Below are 17,945 nucleotides of genomic sequence, written 5' to 3'. Positions count from 1 at the left end.
GATCAAAGTTAATACAGCACAGTTCTTTTAAAAAAATGTGTTCTGCTTTTATTTTTTAAATTATGGTATCATAGTTTATAATAGTACTGAAGTCATTATAGTTGGCGGCACAGTACTACATCAATCTCTCATCAGTGTTTCCAGATCCCTCATAATGGAAAATGGTTTATTCCATGGACTCCCAGCCCCCACTCTATTGATCAGGTCTCACGATTTGTTTTTATTGCGATAGTTTAATGCCTGTGTGTGTGTGGGGGGGGTTAATTTTTGTACTCTGCATGTGAGGCAAATGATCTGCTATTTATCTTTTTCTTTCTGACTATTCTCTTAGTATTAGCATGACACAATTCAATTCCATACAAGTTGCAGCAAATTGTAAAGTTCCTTCTTTAACTCAGAGTCCAATAGTATTCCTTTGTGAATTTATACAAAAATTATTTGAGTACCAAAAATTTGGGTGTTTTCGTTGTTTCCAGATCTTGGATTTTGTAAATAATGGTGCATTTTAGAAACAATGTTTTGTGTTCTTGGGGCAGATTCTCAAGAATAGAATCGCAGGGTCATGTGGAAATTCTATTCACAATGTCTTGAGAAGTCTCTAAAGTGTTTCCCAGAGAGGCTGAACCATATAGCAAGTCCCATTAACAGTGAATAAGGGTTTTTCACCACATCCCTGCCCAAACTTACTCTGTCTGGTCTTTTCCTTGCACCATTTCCATTCGTGCAAGGTTCAATGACGTTCATAGATGAGATTCGTATGGAGCAGGCACACCCAGAGATGCTCAGGGGTTACTTTTGGCTCTACACTCGGGAACCACTTCTGTCTGGCTCGGGGAACCATGTGGGATGCCAGGGATCGAACCCACGTCAGTTGTGTGCAAGGCAAGGGCTCTACTCGCTGTACTATCTTTCCCCTTGCAGAGTCTTCCTATTCAGCACGGTGAGCACGAATTTCCCAGCTTTTAGAGTCAAGACTTTGGATCTGTTTCCAACCTCTGCCGTTTATTCGTAGATATGATAAACCTGCTCGGTTTCAGGCTCCATTCAAAGCCACAAGGGAAACCTGGGTGGCTCCTTGGACTCTAAGTGACCCTTAATGTCCCTGCTTTAAACAGAAAACAAAAGACCAGGATGCCTTTAGCAAGGCGCTGTGGAACAGCTTTCCAAGAGCTGCAGCTGCTGTCTTGATAGATTTGCTTGTTTTGTTATTTTGGGCCACAGCCAATGGTGCTGAGGGATCACTTCTGGCCGTCCTCAGGGGTTCACACAAAGTGCCAGGGATGGAACCCTGGCCAGCTGCATGCAAGGTAAGTGCCTTACCAGCGCCATGCTTTCTGACCGTTCACTTAGCCTGACATGATCCAATTCCCCGTTCTGCATTTTTACAGTGGAGGACGCATGTGTGGTCAGTGATGTCTTGCTGGCCTGCTTAACCAAGGCCTTCTGCCCTTGACCTGACATCACAGTGGCCCTGTGACCCTGACATTTCCCCTCCCACGCCTGCCCTTTCTTTCTGTGGCCTTTTGTGATATGGAGTGGACCTGGCCAGCTCTGGCTCCCTTCGTGTTGGGGAAAACCGCAACGGTTTATCCATCTTTAGGTTGCAGTATGGCCGTGTACAGGGGTGACGCCAGCCACCACCTCCCTGGAAAGGCGTGTCCACCCCCACACTGTCCTCCATGCCCCAATCCTCTCATCCTGGCCATTCAGGTAGGACCAAACCCCAGTGCGAAATTGGTGGTGTGTGTGTGTGTGTGTGTGTGTGTGTGTGTGTGTGTGTGTGTGTGTGTGTGTGTGTGTGGTGGAGAGTGTCTTCCAGGCAGGTGCTTTGCCCAGGCCAGAAATCCTCTCCTTGCACGCAGGGCCAGGCCCTGGCTCCCTTGGGGTTCTGCTGATTCTCTTTGAGCACGTTTCAATTCCCTTTTCTGGGGCGGGGTGGAGTGGGAGGGGGCGGGAGGGTGTAGGGAGTGGGGACATCTTCAAGTTGATTCAATTCTCCCAAGGCTCAACGTGGGAGACATGTGCCCGGAGCAGGGGATGGGGGTCTCGAGTCTTAAAAGTCACCCAGGGTCCTAGAGAGCCTGCGGGCTTTGGGATGAGGCCATCTCCCAGGAGTGCAAACACCCCCAAACTTTCCTGCCAGGCCCCCCTGCAAGGTGCCGGGGCAGAGGGATGCAGGCGGTGGGTGGTGGGTGGGTGGGATCAGGGGTGTCCCGGGTTGTGGAAGCGGGTGATTCCCGCTCGGTCTGAGCTGCCGAACTCCGAGGGGGGCCGAGAGCGCCCGCGCGGCCGGCGTGCGGGCTCGGAGGGGGGCGCGCGCGGAGGTTTTTGTGACGGCGCCCGGCGCGCGGTGGGGGGGTTGGATGGGGGGGGGCGCGGCCCGGCGGTCGGGGGCGGAGCGCGCGGCGGGTGCGCTGACGGCGGCGGCAGAGAGGGGGCGGCCGCGCCCATTCGCTGCGCTCCGCCTGGGCCGCACGCTCGGTGCCTGCCGGCTTCCCCGGGCGCCGCGGCCGCCGAGAGCCCCTGCCGACGCCCCCCGCGCCCCGCGCCCCGCGCCCCCGCGCCCCCGCGCCCGCGCCCTTCCGCATGGACGCGGCGCCGAAGCGGAGCCGCTCCGAGGAGCCGGCCGAGCTGCTGCCGTCGGCCCGGGACCTGGAGGAGGCGGAGGACGAGGAGGAGGAGGAGGAGGACGGGGAGGAGGAGGACGAGGAGGGGATGGAGCCCGGGCTGGAAGAGGAGGAAGAGGTCGACCCCCGGATCCAGGTGAGGGTGCTGGGGAGGGGGCGCCCGGTCGTTAAGCGGCTCCGCGCGGGCTGCCGCGGGGTGGGCGTCTACATCCCCCACAGGCCACCAGCAGTGCCTGCGGCCGAAGGGGGGGGGATCTGGGGGCCACGGAGGGGCCCCCCCGGCGGGAAGGGAGGCCCCCAAGCCCCCCCGGTTCCCCTTACCCAAGCCGGCAGCGGCTGCAGAGCCCGCGTGGATACGGCCTGATTGTACGGTGGGGGTCCCCCCGCGGGGCCCAGGCAGGAGCCGCGGGGTCGCGGCGTGCCTAGCGCTGTGGCGGTTGTGCAACAAAGAGAAACCGGGTAGGGGGGCGGGCGGGCGGGAGGCTGGGGGCGTCACGCGGGTCTGGGGTCCCCTGGACCAGACCGCCGGCCCCGGAGGAGGGGGCCCGGGCCGCCCGCTGGGGCGCCGGGTACCGCGGCGGGGGGCGTTGCCCGCGGCTGCGGCGTGGGTTGGCACCGCTGCCCCGGCCTGCTCAGCCCTCCCGCACCTGGCAGAGGTGCCGGCCCAGGGCCGTCCTCGCCTCCCCTTTATTGTGAAGAAACGGAAGGGTTGATTGTCATCCAGGCTCCCCCCATCCTTCGCTTGGCCTTTGCCTGGCGTTAAAAGACCCCGCTTTTTTTTTTTTTTTTCTGATTAGGAGGTCGGGTGAACGGGAATCGGGACCCCTGCTCCAGCCTAGGTGGCGAGGGGCCAGGGTTTATTATTATTATGATGATGATGATTTTCGGTGCCTCCATCTCTAAGGGACACGATTAAAAAACAATTTATAAGCCAAGATCTCCGAGTGACAGCTTCACCTCCTCACCCTTCTAAGCCCAAAGCAGAGAGCAGAGCTCTGGTTCCCAGGACCCCTCTGTAGCCTTTCCATAAATCACGGGCGGAGGGTGGGGGGAAGAAATGTTGCTTTTAAACACGACCCGCAATTCTAGAGCGCTAATCGGGTTTGCAGTGCACGGATCAATTAAAAACTCATTTAAGTCAGCGGTTGGAGTTGAAATGAATTGTTTTTGTCAGATTAGCAAGATAAGGATCAGGTGGGAAAACCTTTGCATTAGGGATGATTTCTATTAATTCAAATCATTGGATTGTGTTCTTGGATCAGAATTCTGTTAACAAGATCCTTTGTCTGCCGGGGAAAATGAGTTAACTTCACCTTGGGTGCTTTTCACAAAAAAACGCCAGTTTGTGAGTTTTTGTTTAAAGACTCTGAATTAAGGCTTTTTGTTTGTTTTAAAGAACAAAAACAAAACAGGCAGGCTGAATAATTGACAATCTGATCTTTTCAACTCCTTATAGAGAATATACAACCGATAAATTAATCCCAGCATTCTGTCTGCTCTTGATTTAAATGATTTTTCTGGGTTTTTACTTATAGCTTGGCCTCGCTTATTATCTTGTATTGTCTCTTCTGCAATGTTCTTGCCCAAGGCAGAGGCAAGGGGGTTTTGACTTGGCCCTCCAAAGCCACTTAAAACAGGTGGGTTTCCCTGCAGGCTCATACCTGGAGTAAATATTTGACATTCTAAGAAAAATTCCTGGAACCTTGCAACGTTTTCAAAAGGGATCCCATGAAGAAAAGAATTTCAGAAAATGCTGACACGGATTTGCTGTTCCAGCCAAGATCCAATTATTTATTTCCCTTGAGAATGAATACCTACCTGTCCCTCTTCTGATGATTTGTGCTAGAGTAATTTTTTTTCAGGTCATGGGCTGAGTCACGCTGGAAACAAAGGACCAATTTCTTATACCTTTTTTTTGTTTGTTTGTTTGTCTCTTCCTTGCTCTTTTCTTCCTTAGGGTGAACTGGAGAAGTTAAATCAGTCCACAGATGATATCAACAGACGGGAGACGGAACTTGAGGTAAGGAATGCTGGGTCCCAGTTCTTGGTGATGGGGTTACAGGCCTGCTGACTCAAGGCAGCTTTGACTCGGTCATAGGTTGTGTTATCTGGAGGGTGAGCGCCGACGTCTTCTCTTTGGAGTTAAGCAACAGCCGACTCTTGACAGGATGAAATATGCCACTGGGCCCAGCCTGTGGGAGAAACACATATGGATCCAATTTCACATGGCTTTCTTCATGGAAGCTCCGTGGGGCCAAGACCAAGGGTACCGTAGAACATTGGCCAAACCGGGTTCTGAAGAAAACGTGTCTTTCAACAAGCTGTGAGCACTGACAGGGGGAAAATGAGCCTTTACAGGGAAACTTGTACACGGGCTCACAGAGCCTCTTAAGTACTTCAGGTTGGTTTCTTCTATTTGCGCTTGGAAACACTGTGTGTTCTCTCAAATTCATTCCTCTTTTGCCTGTCCTTCTAATAACTTATCTCATTTTCACTTCTCTGCTCCCTTCTTTGTCTGCCGGAGTATAGAATATAATTATCTTAATGGTAACTAAAAGCTGTTTAGACTGGGCCAGGCTTTCCTGCTGGGAGAAACCTTGGAAGACTGGAACTTGATTTGAATTTCATGAGCATCCTCCAACCTGCCCGTAAACGGATTAGCATTCGTCACGGCTACTGATGAGTCTCGTGCCTTTTCAAGAAGGGGTTGGTTGTACCATCCATCAGCAAATTTGAGCACCACCTCCACCCCCAGCTTCCAGCATGTCAATATGTCCGAGAGCCTGTGAATCACTGTAGAGAGCTGAAGGGATGCCGGGAGGGAGCTGCTAGGAGGTCCTGTTCGTGGAGAAAGAGTGTGGGAGATCAGCTGAGCGGCAGCCAACACCTGGTCCCTAAGAGTGAGCGTTTGGGCGGCAGGAATGTAATTCACTAGGAATTCCCTGGCAACCTTGCCTTGCCTTTGCATTCCTTCCTTCCCTCCGTCCCTCTGTCCCTTCCTCCCTTCCCTTTACATTTTGGACAGCAGGATAGAGGAGCTGGAAACTCACCTGGCTTTCCATGTCACTTGACCCCTGAGAGGCTCTCCCTCCCTCCCTCCCTCCCTCCCTCCCTCCCTCCCTCCCTCCCTCCCTCCCTCCCTCCCTCCCTCCCTCCTTCCTTCCTTCCTTCCTTCCTTCCTTCCTTCCTTCCTTCCTTCCTTCCTTCCTTCCTTCCTTCCTTCCTTCCTTCCTTCCTTCCTTCCTTCCTGTGATTGAACCCAGGGCCTTACACCTGGCAAGGCAATTGCTCCATCCTGGCTCCTGTACACAGCCTTGCCTTCTGACCGCATGGCTAGGTCCTGGAAGTACTGACTCAAAATTGGGGGTTAAAAGCTTGTGGCACTGAGCTCAGCGGTGTGTGAAAGGCTATCCCGATCCTCCTATTCCAGTGGTAGTTGACTATGAGCACTGCTCTTGCCCTCCAGGTGAGGTAAAAATCTGCGTGTTTGTTGAGATTTTTTTTACATTAAGCACCAAGGTCAGAACAGTACTTTTCCTAGGAGTCTTTGAATTTACCAAGTGGTTTTTTTTTTAATATAAGCCTTAACACCTGCTATCCTGTTACAGTGGCAGGGAGAGAGAGAGACAGAGACAGAGACAGACAGAGACACAGAGAGACAGAGACAGTGAGAGAGATAGAGAGAGGAGTGTGTGTGTGTGTGTGTGTGTGTGTGTGTGTGGGAGAGAGAGGGAGAGAGTGAGAGAGAGAGAGAAAGAGAGAGGGATACTCAGGAGAAAGCACAGGTTTTGCCTGAGCGAGGTGGGGGAGCTGGAGGGGGAGCGAGGTGGGGAAGGCTGAAGTTGAGGTGCCGGTGACCCCCAGGATGGAAAAATTTTCCATAGAATTTAAAAAGATTGAGATCCCAGTTCTTCAGCCACAGTAGCCACACTTCAGAGCTCGCTACCATGATTAGAGAATACTTTCATCCTTGTGGAAAATCCGACCATGACCCCACGAACCAGGAAGGTGGGCAGAGGAGTTTGGGCACCTCGGGACTCAAGTGACATGGAGAGCCAAGTGAGTTTCCTGTGAGAGACCCAAGTGAGTCTCCCCTATCCTGCTGTCCAAAACGTAAATAAATATGTTTGAAAATAGTCATTTCGGAGGTAGGGGATTAATTGAGCAAATATTTGCTTCCCTGTGTGCCGTCAGGTTCTAGGTAATGAACAAGAGGGCCCTTCATCTTGGCCCTCGTAGAGTTTACCTTCAGAAGCCAGAATGTAGCCGTTCAACTCTTTTTAGCCTTAATTTCCAAATCTCTCCGAGAATACACTCAGGAATTTGTGTCGCAGGAAGCCACTGGACAGGTGTTTCCTGCCTTGCTGTGGTCCATGCCCGGTAGCATTGAGAAGAGGCAGTCAGAACTGGCTTGCATGTGAGGCTGACCTTTCCATGCAGCTCGAGCCACAGCGGGTGCATAGAAGTGCAGCAGGAACTCCATAGGTCACCGACGCTTGCCTGCTAGCCGTGACAAAATGTGAGAAGACGACAGCTGGGATTAATTATAGTCTATGGTATCCATCTTCCAGATATCTAAAACAACAGCATTTCAACATGGAGTCAGTGTTACAAATACAAACTCAACAGCTGTTTTTACATATGTTCTTGTACTGTAGCCCTGTAGCCCTGTCGTCCCATTGTTCATTGATTTGCTTGAGCAGGCACCGGTAACGTCTCCATGGTGAGACTTGCTGCTACTGTTTTTGGCATATCAGATACACCATGGGTAGCTTGCCAGGCTCTGCCGTGCGGGCAGGATACTCTTGGTAGCTTGCCGGGCTCTCCGAGAGGGATGGAGGAATTGAACCCGGGTCTGCTGCGTGCAAGGCAAACGCCTTACCCGTTATGCTATCACTCCAGTCAATGTTCTTGTATTAGATGTTAAAAAACTTGTGCCTTTTTTTCACCTCAGGTGTATATTTGCTTCTCGGGGCAGCCCAGCTCACCGCATAGGCCATTGCAGCTCTCTGAGCCTTGTCTCACTGTGGGGGCAGGAATCCGAGGGTGGGATGTGTGTGTGTCTGTGTGTGTGTCTGTGTGTGTGTGTCTGTGTCTGTGCCCATCCATGGTGGCCTTCAGTCAACACTGGCCACCATGACCTTGCGTCTGGGACTCTGGCGACCATCCCAGAGTGAGTTCAGAAGGCAGCAGAGGCTGGCCCCTAGGGAGTTCATGTTGGAGCAGAGGGTGAGGAGGGGGAAGATAATGACCAGTTGGAGCAGCTATATCACAGGAACCGTGTGACAGCCCCCTGAGAGCCCCCTGACAGGTAAGGGGCTGCGAGGGGCGAAAGCAGCAGATGGGGCGACAGTGGCACTGAGGAGCTGTGGGACAGGAAAGAGCCGTTTCAGCGGCTGTTAGCGATGGTGGTGTTTGAGGTAGCTGTTTCCTCTGCAGCTGTGGTGACTGCTGCAGGGGCAGTTGTTGGGTCAAACCCTGTTTTCCGGTTCCTCTCGCCCTGTATCCACTTCCCGTCAGCCTCTGGTCCTCCTGCCCTTGCCAGCGCCTCCATCCAGAGCCGTGTTTCGGGCATTTTTGTTCATGCACACCTTGAATACGCATTGTTGGTTCTGCACAGGGCCCTTGACATCTGCTCAGGTGAGTTTCTCTCCTGGCCTGTGGCATTAAGGGCCTCCGACGGCAGCGCAGTCCTCAGAAGGTCATTTCTTTTTTTTTTTTTCTTTTTGGGTCACACCCGGTGATGCACAGGGGTTACTCCTGGTTCTGCACTCAGAAATTACCCCTGGCGGTGCTCAGGGGACCATATGGGATGCTGGGAATCGAACCCGGGTCGGCTGCATGCAAGGCAAACGCCCTACCCGCTGTGCTATTGCTCCAGCCCCTCAGAAGACCATTTCTGCCCCCACCTCTCCCCCACACACCACCTCCAAGCTCCCCGCTTACACTTTTTTTAAAAATTGGGATTAGGAGTCAATTTATTATAGGAAATTCATTTAAACGCCTGACCTGCAGATTGCAAAACACTGGCCCTGAGTGGACGCATTCTCTATAGGAAACCGCTAGAGAGGACAGGTGTCCTTACTCTCTGTAGGTGGTCTACGGATGCATACATGTGTGTGTACTGTGTGTTCTCAGCTACATACGTATACGTGTGCATATTCTGTATTCTCAGCTACATATGTATACGTGTGTGTACTTAGTGCTCTCAGCTACATATGTATACATGCATGTGTACTATGTGTTCTAAGCTACGTATGTATACATGTGTGTACTGTGTGTTCTCGGCTCTGTATGTAGACGTGTGTACTGTGTGTTCTCAGCTACGTCTGTATACCTGTGTGTATACTGCATGTTCTCAGCCTCCAGTGGGTCCCTGCTCCACACCCCCAGGGCTCCGTGTTGACTCAGTACTGAAGATTGACAGGATGTCCGTCTGGGGCATCTCAGGGAGTAGGGTGTTGCGGGGTGCTTTTCCTTTCCAGGTGGGGAGCCCAGGCCTACTCGTGACGTGGTCTGAGGCTGGTTGAACTGTCTGCTGAGTGCACTTATTAGTGGCCCTTAAATCTCCCGTCGAAATGGACCCAGGCAGCCAGAGGCTGGGCTAGGCTCGGGCTTCACCTTTCGTTCCCTTCCTTGTCTGGCCTGTTGGAGTCGGAAGTTCCCAGAAGGCCCCTGGCTGCCGGCCACCAGCCGTGTCATCATTTGGCTCACTGCCACCTCCTGCCACCCATCCGTGCCTCTGGCCTGGGCTGACCGCGTCAGGTCCCCTGGCCCTCTTGATTTCCCTCCCAGCCTCCTCACTCGGCCCGAAGGGGGTCCCTGGAGACAGGTGAATTGCCCCGGACTCAATTTTCCTTAGTGCTGGTGCATTTTTTGAGCACCTACTGTGTGCTGAGGACAGTTTGAGGGGATAGAGAGAGTGGACAGGGAGCCCCCTAAGGCCTGTGTTAAGGAGAGGGAGGGAATGCAGTAAGCAATGAAAACACAAGTGGGGGAGTGGGGAGGTAATTTAGCTGGGACCTGAGTTCAAACCCTGGCCCCCTCGGTCCCCCAACCCAGCACAGGGAGGTGGGGGTAGCCGGGCTGTTCCCAGCACCTTACGGCTTCACATTAAACCCTAAGGCCCCTATTGGTGAGCACTACCAGCTTGGGACACAGCCTCTCTCACCCACCCCCCCCACACACACACATAGGGTCAGGGTGCTAGAGAGAAAAACAGCGCCAGCAGGGGGGTCTGGACAGTGTGGCTATGTGGGGATGGGGTCGGGGAGGGGAACTGTGTGACCTAGTGTGAAACCCTGAGAGCATGGCTGAAAACAGTGCCGCACGCATGAGAGGAAAGAACCTTCCAGATTCCAGACAGAGGGAGTAGCCAGCGTTAAGGTAGGAGCAGGGAGAGAACTAGCAGAGGGTGGCTGAGCGTGGGGAGACGGGGCGGGGGCCACTCGTGGCGGAACAGCCCCGCCCGGCGAGGTGAGTGGCAGGTGGGCTTTTCACACACACTCGGTGGGCGCCGTCGTTTCCTGAGTGTTGGCTGAAGCTGCACACGGCGCAGGGTTTCTGAGTATCACTGCAATCACGGTTTGCGGCGTTCCGTGCCAGTGAGTTTTATTTCACCTTGACGTGTGCTGCTCTCGTCGATTCCTGGCTCGTCTAGGGCGAGAACCGGTCAAGGGAAGCAGGAAGGACGAAGGGAACAGAGTCCTGTTACCCGCACAGCTTTTCTGGCTCCAGGCCGTCCGCAGCCGACTCGCCTTCCTCCTGTCCTTCCCCACGCAGGGCAAAAGCAGGGAACGGGGAATATTCCTGCCCGTTGCCTCCCTGCTTGGGGGGGCACGGGTGGCGGGGGGGGGAGGCTTCCCGAGCAGACTTGGAAGAAGCCCTTGATTCTGGACATCTGTGTTCCTTCTGCCTGCAGCGCGCCTCCCCCTGGAGTCTGCCGAATCCTCTCCCTGCCAGAAACCAGGGAACATTTCCCCTTGGGGGGGGGTGGGGGGTGGGGGAAAACTTTCGCACTAGGAAACTTGGGGGTGAGTTGAAAGCAGCCTGGCCAGCTCTCTTGAAGGCATTAGTGCCCCAAGTCAGGGAGAGGAAACGTCTTTACTGACAGGACAGACTTACCTTCTGGCACTTCTGCCTTCAAGGCCTATGTGGGAGCCTGTGTGGTGGTTGTGTGTCTCTTTGTGCTGTGTGTGAGCGTTCTAGGCCGTCAAAACTGCAGTTGTGTGTGTGTGTGTGTGTGTGTGTGTGTGGTTGGTTTGGGTTTCCTTTTGGCCCATAGCCGGCAGTGCTCAGGGCCTATCCGTGGCTCTGCGCTCTGGCATCACTCCCGATAGTGCATGCTGGGGTTCCAGCCAGGGTCAGTTGCCCGCAAGACAGGAGCCTTTGCCCTGTGCCCTTTCCGGCCTGTTGATTGTGTTTTGAAGAAAGTGCTCTGGAATGTTTGAAGTACCCTGCAGAGGGGTGGGGAAAGCCAGGAAAACTTGTTTCTGGAAGCTGGCACCCACTTCCCACCCTGGCCAGGAGAGGCCCTTAGCTCTCCGGTGCCTGGTAGGATCTGGTTCCAGTAGCCTTTGGGCTGGAGAGGATTCATGCGCCCACCCCCCTGTGTGGGTGCTCAGCAAAACCTCAGACTCAGTCCCTGCCTTCCTAGACTGGGGGCCTTCTGTCAGGGAGTCGGCTTTGGGGAGCCAGAGTGGGGGTGATGGGATGGGGGCAAGTCATTAGGGAGGGACAGCTCAGAGCCTGACAGTGGAGGGGGAGAGCCAGCCCACAGATGGCACCAGCGGCTGGGGCGGTGTTGCGGGGCAGTGTTGATCCCGAGCTTTGGCCGTGGCTGGTAGTGAAGTGAAGATTCTTGAGGTCTCAGTGGTTCTGGGGGACCTGGGCGAGAGCTACTTCTGCCCCCACAGCTCTGACCTAGAGTTAGACCATGAGAGTGGTTGGACTTCCGGGTTCCTGTCTCTACCCCTCCCCCCAAAACACATTCTCTCTCTCTCTCCTCTCTACCTCTTTCTCCCTTCCTCCACCCCCTCACAGTAACTTTTTTTTGGGGGGGGTCACACCTGGAGATGCTCAGGGGATACTCCTGGCTCTGCACTCAGGAATTACTCCTGGCAGTGCTCGGGAGACCATATGAAATGCTGGGAATTGAACCTGGGTCAGCCGCATGCAAGGCAAATGCCCTACCCACAATGCTATCACTCCAGCCCCATCACAGTAACTTTTTTTAAAAATTAAATCACTGTGATATACAGTTACAAAAGCTTTCATGATTGAGTTTCAGTCATACAATGATTGAACACCCATCCTCCACCAGTGTGCATTTTCCACCACCAGTGTCCCCAGTATCCCTCCCATCTCCCACCCACTCCCTCCCCATCCCACCTCCTGCCTCTGTGGCAGGCACCTTCCTTCTTACTCTCTCCCTCTATTTTTCAGTATCATGGTTTGCAATACAGATACTCTCACAGTAATTTTTGACCCAGCAATTACGTTTGTAAAATTTATCCTAGGAGAGCCAGAGAGAGAATGCAGGAGTTAAGCACTTACCCTGCATGCAACTTAACCAAAGTTTGAGTTCTGGCACTGGGGCACTACCAGAAGTGCTCCCTGAGCACAGAGCCAGGAGTGAGCCCTGAGCACTGCCAAAGGCATGGTCCAGACAACCAATTTTCTTTTAGCCGGGGCTGGGGCAGGGTGTACTTGGTGGTGCTCAGGGGTTCCTTCTGGCTCTGTGTCAGGGTTCACTTCCGGTGGCTCAGAGCACCCTATGGAATGCTGGGGATCAAACCTGGGTTGGCTACGTGCAAGGCAAGTGCCTTATCTGCTATACTATCTCTTGGGCCCCAAAGCCAAAAAAATATTTATCGTAAGGGACTAGTCAATACAGGGATACAGGTCAAATGATAATCATCTCAGCGTGGTTAAAATTGTTGATCTGAATGATTATTCATTGGACATTGGGTCAGTGAATGCAATGCCGAAGCAGAGACTGAGAGAATTTAGCCTTTAAGTTGCTGACAGTTTATTGCTGACATAACAAAGACGTGTAAATGTGCAGAGACAGGTTCCAAGCAGCATGTGTGGATACTATGAAAAACTGGTTTTATGTATTGAAAAAAAAAAAACCTGGAAAAGATGACTTACCAGATTTTAGACCTGGTGAGAACTCAACAATAGCTGTTGGCCTTTACATTTTCTAAAGTAATTTGCTTTGGAGTCATATTCCTTTATGGTCTGTCTATAGAGACGAAAAAAAAAAAGCGCCATCACAATTCCAACCCCAGGAGGGAGTAGACATCAGGGGACACGGGTTTGAATCGGAGGTTTGGGGCGTGGTGGCCAGTGGCCAAGCACTTGCAAGCAGTGCATGAGTTTGGTCTCTCCAGTTGCCTCTGTGTGCCGGGCCTGGTCTACGCAGAGCTGCCACCTGGGCACCCCCAGCCCTCAGCCAAGTGTGGGGTCTCCGGGGCCCCACGGCTCAGGGGTTGCAGTGCAACCAGTACCGGGGCCGGGTATGTGAGCCCCGGTGCACCCTGCACCCGTTAATGTGCAGGGAGCCACAGCTGGATAGTTTGACCTCTGGTGAGTCGTACAGCCAAGCGTGTGTGACCCTTGGTCATTGCGGCACAAAAGATAGTGCAGGGAAATGAAGACATCCCTGAGACGTGCTGGCTTTGAGGGGCCGCTGGCCCTTTGGAGCCTGATTCTTATGGTCTGTGATTTGGGGTTGGGATTCTGGCCCACAGCCCCAGGGGTCCGAGAGGACTGAAGAAGATGCTGCATGGGGGAGTACTTTGAGAGCTACTGGCCCCTTGCATGGGATGTGATGTGGGCGTGCTGGTATGGAGAAGGCTCTAGGAAGTGTCCTCTGGGGCCTGGATGTGCCTCTCTGCTCTCTTACCCCAGGCCCCAATTTTTTTTTTTTTTTGCCAAGACTGAGTGTGGACAAGGGGAGAGAGAGAGAGAGAGAGAGAGAGAGGGTGGGGGGTACTGTTGAGAGAGAGAGAGAGAGAGGTACTGTTGAGAGAGAGAGAGAGAGAGCTTGGTACTGTTGAGGGTTCCTGAGCCAACCCTTGCTTTGTTCTACCCCTGGCATATAATGGGTGCTGAAGGGCTCCAGTCTTGGGTCCGGAATGCAGGTCTGTACCCTCAGAACTGCTTCACTAGGTGATTTTTCTGTCTCTGCAAATGTCACGGAGGGTGTGTGCACATAGTCGGATGGTGTAGCCAGCACAAACGTGGGCTGTGGGGTATGGTCTGTGGGGAATATGAAGTCCTTTGAGGCCGGAAGACTCATTCAGCCACGAGACTGTGTTTGAATGGACAAGCAGCGACCAGTTGGGTGGTGGCCTTGGACAAATGAAAGTCCCCAGCGTCCCATTTCCGTCTCCCCGTGAGATGTACAGCCGTGCAGCGCTGTGGAGCGGCGAAGGCTGCCGTGCACAGGGCACTAGCGGGAAAGGCTGGGGATGATTCTGGAATGTTCCTTCCTGCTTTTGTGCCCGCTGAGCCTTCTCTCCCCACAACCTTAGGGACTAGGTATTCACATATCCCTAATTTCACAGGACAAAGGAGCTCAGGGTTGGGGGGAGGGGCTGTTCTGAAGTGGCCGCTCAGCTTTGGCTCCATTCATAGGAGGGCAGGAGCGCTCTCAGCGGGAGGGGGCTGCGTGTTCAAGGCCAAGGCCGCTGAGCCGCCCCTACTCTTTAGATTCTAGGAGCTGCTTGCCCCTCCCCCCTCCCCCTGCCTTCCAAGTGTCCCCTGTTAACGAGCGTCTTCACAGAGCAGTGTCATCAAAGCTGGCAGCGTTCTCAGTGTGGCACAGACGGGGCCTTGTTCAACATGCAGGATCTTAGGCCTCACCCAGGCTGGCTGAATCACAGCGTCGGGGAGATTGTCCCTCGCCCTACCTGTCTCCCCTCTCTAAGGTTAGGTACCGCTTTTCTGGGTCATTGTGGGGCTCCTCTGCGGGTCTGGCTCCCCCAGTAGAACTTGGCCCCGGGAAAGTCTTGTTTGTGTGTTTCTCTAGCGTGTGCTTGAGTCAGCAGGTTCTCAGGAGCCTGCCCTGGAATTGACTTTTCTTAGGCAGGACCTACCCTGGGGACAATTGTGACATAGGTGAGGCACTGCCTCCATTGTCCTGCCCCTTCCCAAGACTTCCTTCATGGTCACTCACTGTCATTGTCATTTGTTGCTTATTGATTTGCTCAAGCGGGCACCAGTAACGTCTCCATTGTGAGACTTGCTGTTACTGTTTTTGGCATATCTGAATACGCCATGGGGAGCTTGCCAGGCTCTGCCGTGCGGGCGAGATACTCTTGGTAGCTTGCCCAGCTCTCCGAGAGGGGCGAAGGAATCAAACCCAGGTCGGCCTCGTGCAAGGCGAAAGCCCTATCCGCTGCACTATCGCTCCAGCCCCAGACTTCCTTACTTGCTGAAAACTTTGCTCCTGAAGATGGAAGATCTTGCCTGCTTGGAGGCTTTTGTTTTCAGATGATCTTCCATGGCTGTGGGCTCAAGACCCTGATCTGTTTTGTGAGGAAAAATTAGGTGGTGAAACTAATAAAGTACTTGTGTATGTATCTGTGCTCGTGCATGTAAACACACACACACACACACACACACACACACACATATACATAGGGACACACAGTCTGTGGTTTGTGCATCAGAGAGAGAAAAGGTTGAAAACAGTCATCAAAGTGAGTCGTGGTCGGGTACACACTCTGATCTCCTTATTGCCAAGGACGGTGAACGCAGATGCAGAAAGGGAGAGTAAGACTGTAGGAAACACTTTCTAAATTAGCAACTTGACTGCAGCTGTAACATCCAAGTAGCATTTCATGTTTTGAGCTACTTTGTTTTGCCTCAGGGCCACACCCAGCTGGGGATGGAACCCAGGTCTGTGCTTGAGAGGCAGCTGTCCTGTCCCTCCAGCCCGCCAGCGTCTTAGGGTGTTTTTGGTGATAATCAGTTACAATGCCCATATTTGATCATTGTCATAGGTGAGGGATGGGGAGAATGAAGCACTGTTATAAGACAGTGTCTTTGTGTGTGTGTGTGTGTGTGTGTGTGTGTGTGTGTGTGGAGCAATATTACAGGGTAGTTGCCTTGAGTGCAACCAACCCAAGTTCAATCCCTGGCTCCCATGTGGTCCCCTTGAGCATCGCCAGGAGTAATTCCTGAGTGTAGAGCCAGGAGGAACCCCTGAGCATCACCAGGTTGGACCCAAAAAGAAAAAGTGTCTTTGAGTCAAATAAATGAATTTCTAAGGAAAGAATTTTAGGAACTGTGAGGAAGGCTGCCTGGGGGTGGGAAGGGGGGTGGGGAGTGTTCAGATCAGTAGATCCTGCCTTGTTGTAGGTCACCCCCAATGTTGGTGGGCTTGTGTGATGAATCACCCGATTGTGGCATGCTCCTTGTGTCACTCATGGAAGAAAGCAAAGAGCCATCAATTAATCTGAGGCTTATCAACATCAATAGCCACGAAATCCTCATGTAGAAAATTCTAAAAAAAAAACAACCCCAAAACAAAACCACCCAGTGATAATGACACTATTAACATTCCAAACACCAAGACTAGATGTTCAGGTTTAACTACTGTATTTATGTGAGTACTAACATCACTTCTAAAAGGATGAAGACTGTAGTGGGTACATGGAGTCTCTTTTGCTCTGTAGCCAACCCGGCTAGCATAGAAATAGCTCTACAACCTCTACAACGCAGAAGTGGATTCTGTTGCAGTAAACTCAGAGCTGTCATCATTTTTTTTATTTTTTACCCCCATGGAAAAAGCAACAAGATAAGACAACACTGAAACTTTTATGGGCCCTCCTCTGGAGCCCTTGCTGGCAGAGCGGGTGCCTGCTGTGGTAGTACAGCCGACTTGTCTCTGCTGACATGACCGCACCCCCCAAATGACCTAAGATAGCTGCCCTCTGATTCTGAGGTGTTCACGTTCCCGCAGTTCTAAAGAAGACAGGTGTGGGGCTTGCTGGGCCTGTTGCTGTCTCTTCGGCCCCCTGGGGACTGCAGCCTTTTAGTACTATTGAGCTGTTGTGTTTCCTTGTGTGTTTTGGCTGGATGAATTAAGCATCTATTGAATCTCATCCCTTGGCAGACATCCCAGTTATCTTTGCCCAGCCCTCCTCTTGGAGAGTTGCTTGATCGGCCTGTGGCATAGGCTAGATGTTGAGGCAGATAAACACATAGATGCTTTTAATAATATGGACGCTTTCACTTCTCTGCAGCATATTTAACCAGGGGTCTTACGGCCATTTGTGAAGCAGTTCTTAAGAGTTCAGAGTATCAGCTGCTTGCATTTCCTTAGAGGAAGATGGCAAGTTTGTTTGTTTGTTTGTGTGTTTTTAATTCTATACTTGCCAATTTACTTTGCTGGATAACCTAAGCAATAGCTATATATGCTTAGATAGAAAGACATTGCGTTGAACCACAACACCTAATCAGAGAGAGAGAACAAAAGGGAATTCCCTGCCATAGTGGCAGGGTGGGGTGGGGGGAGACGGGACTGGGGAGGGGGGGAGGGATGTTGGGTTTACTGGTGGTGGAGAATGGGCACTGGTAAAGGGATGGGTTATCGAACTTTGTATGGGGGAAACATGAGCACAAAGATGTATGGATCTGTAACTGTACCCTCATGATGACTCTAATTAAAAATAGACTAATAAAAAATTTTTTTTAAAAATAAAATAAAATAAATTTAACAAAAAAAAAAAGAAAGACATTGCGTTGGGGAGACAGTGAGAGGAAATAGAGCCACAACCAAGCCCTCTTGGTATAAACTCTGCTGCCTGGCATCAACGCAACCAAAGAACTATGAATGGATTTCGTTGTCTTCCCTGTCCTTCCGTTGCCAGAAAGGGAAAGTGAATCTTTTTCTATTTTGGTCACTGTGAAGTCATAGAATGTTGGCATCTCTCAGGTTTGGGCTTTTTTTTTCTTCCTCCCCCCGCAGAGGCAACACATTGGGGGTTGAGGGGCGGCATCATTTGGTCTTATCAGTTTGGTTACTATTTCTACCTAACAAGTCACCCTAGAATTGCATAGCTTTGAGCAACTGTGTTATTTTAGCCACAGTTTGTGGGTCAAGACTGTGGAGAGGGCCTAGTCAGACAGTTGTCACCTGAGGGCAGAAGGGAGAGTGTGTGTGTGTGTGTGTGTGTGTGTGTGTGTGTGTGTGTGTGTGTGTCGGGGGGTGTCTCGTGGTTGTAATCAGGAGGAACTGTGACATCTGAAGACTTGACTGAGTTGGTCATCTGAGGAGGGTCATGGACACTGGTTTCTGACTGG

The 17,945-nt window shown here is 52.3% G+C and overlaps 1 protein-coding gene across 1 annotated transcript in view; it reads left to right on the top strand.

Annotated features, from left to right (window-relative positions):
* Nucleotides 1–2,469: 2,469 nt before the first annotated feature.
* The window catches only part of SH3BP5 (SH3 domain binding protein 5), a 74,956-nt gene continuing 59,480 nt past the window's right edge, over nucleotides 2,470–17,945 (top strand). Inside the window, exons 1-2 of the mRNA XM_055134764.1 lie at nucleotides 2,470–2,763; nucleotides 4,585–4,647. Of these exons, the coding sequence (XP_054990739.1) occupies nucleotides 2,587–2,763; nucleotides 4,585–4,647 (240 nt within the window). The 5' untranslated portion in view covers nucleotides 2,470–2,586. The remainder of the gene's footprint in view (nucleotides 2,764–4,584; nucleotides 4,648–17,945) is intronic.

The sequence above is a fragment of the Sorex araneus genome, chromosome 4, assembly GCF_027595985.1.
Source record: "Sorex araneus isolate mSorAra2 chromosome 4, mSorAra2.pri, whole genome shotgun sequence".
Taxonomy (NCBI): domain Eukaryota; kingdom Metazoa; phylum Chordata; class Mammalia; order Eulipotyphla; family Soricidae; genus Sorex; species Sorex araneus.
This window is presented reverse-complemented; position numbering and strand designations above follow the sequence as displayed.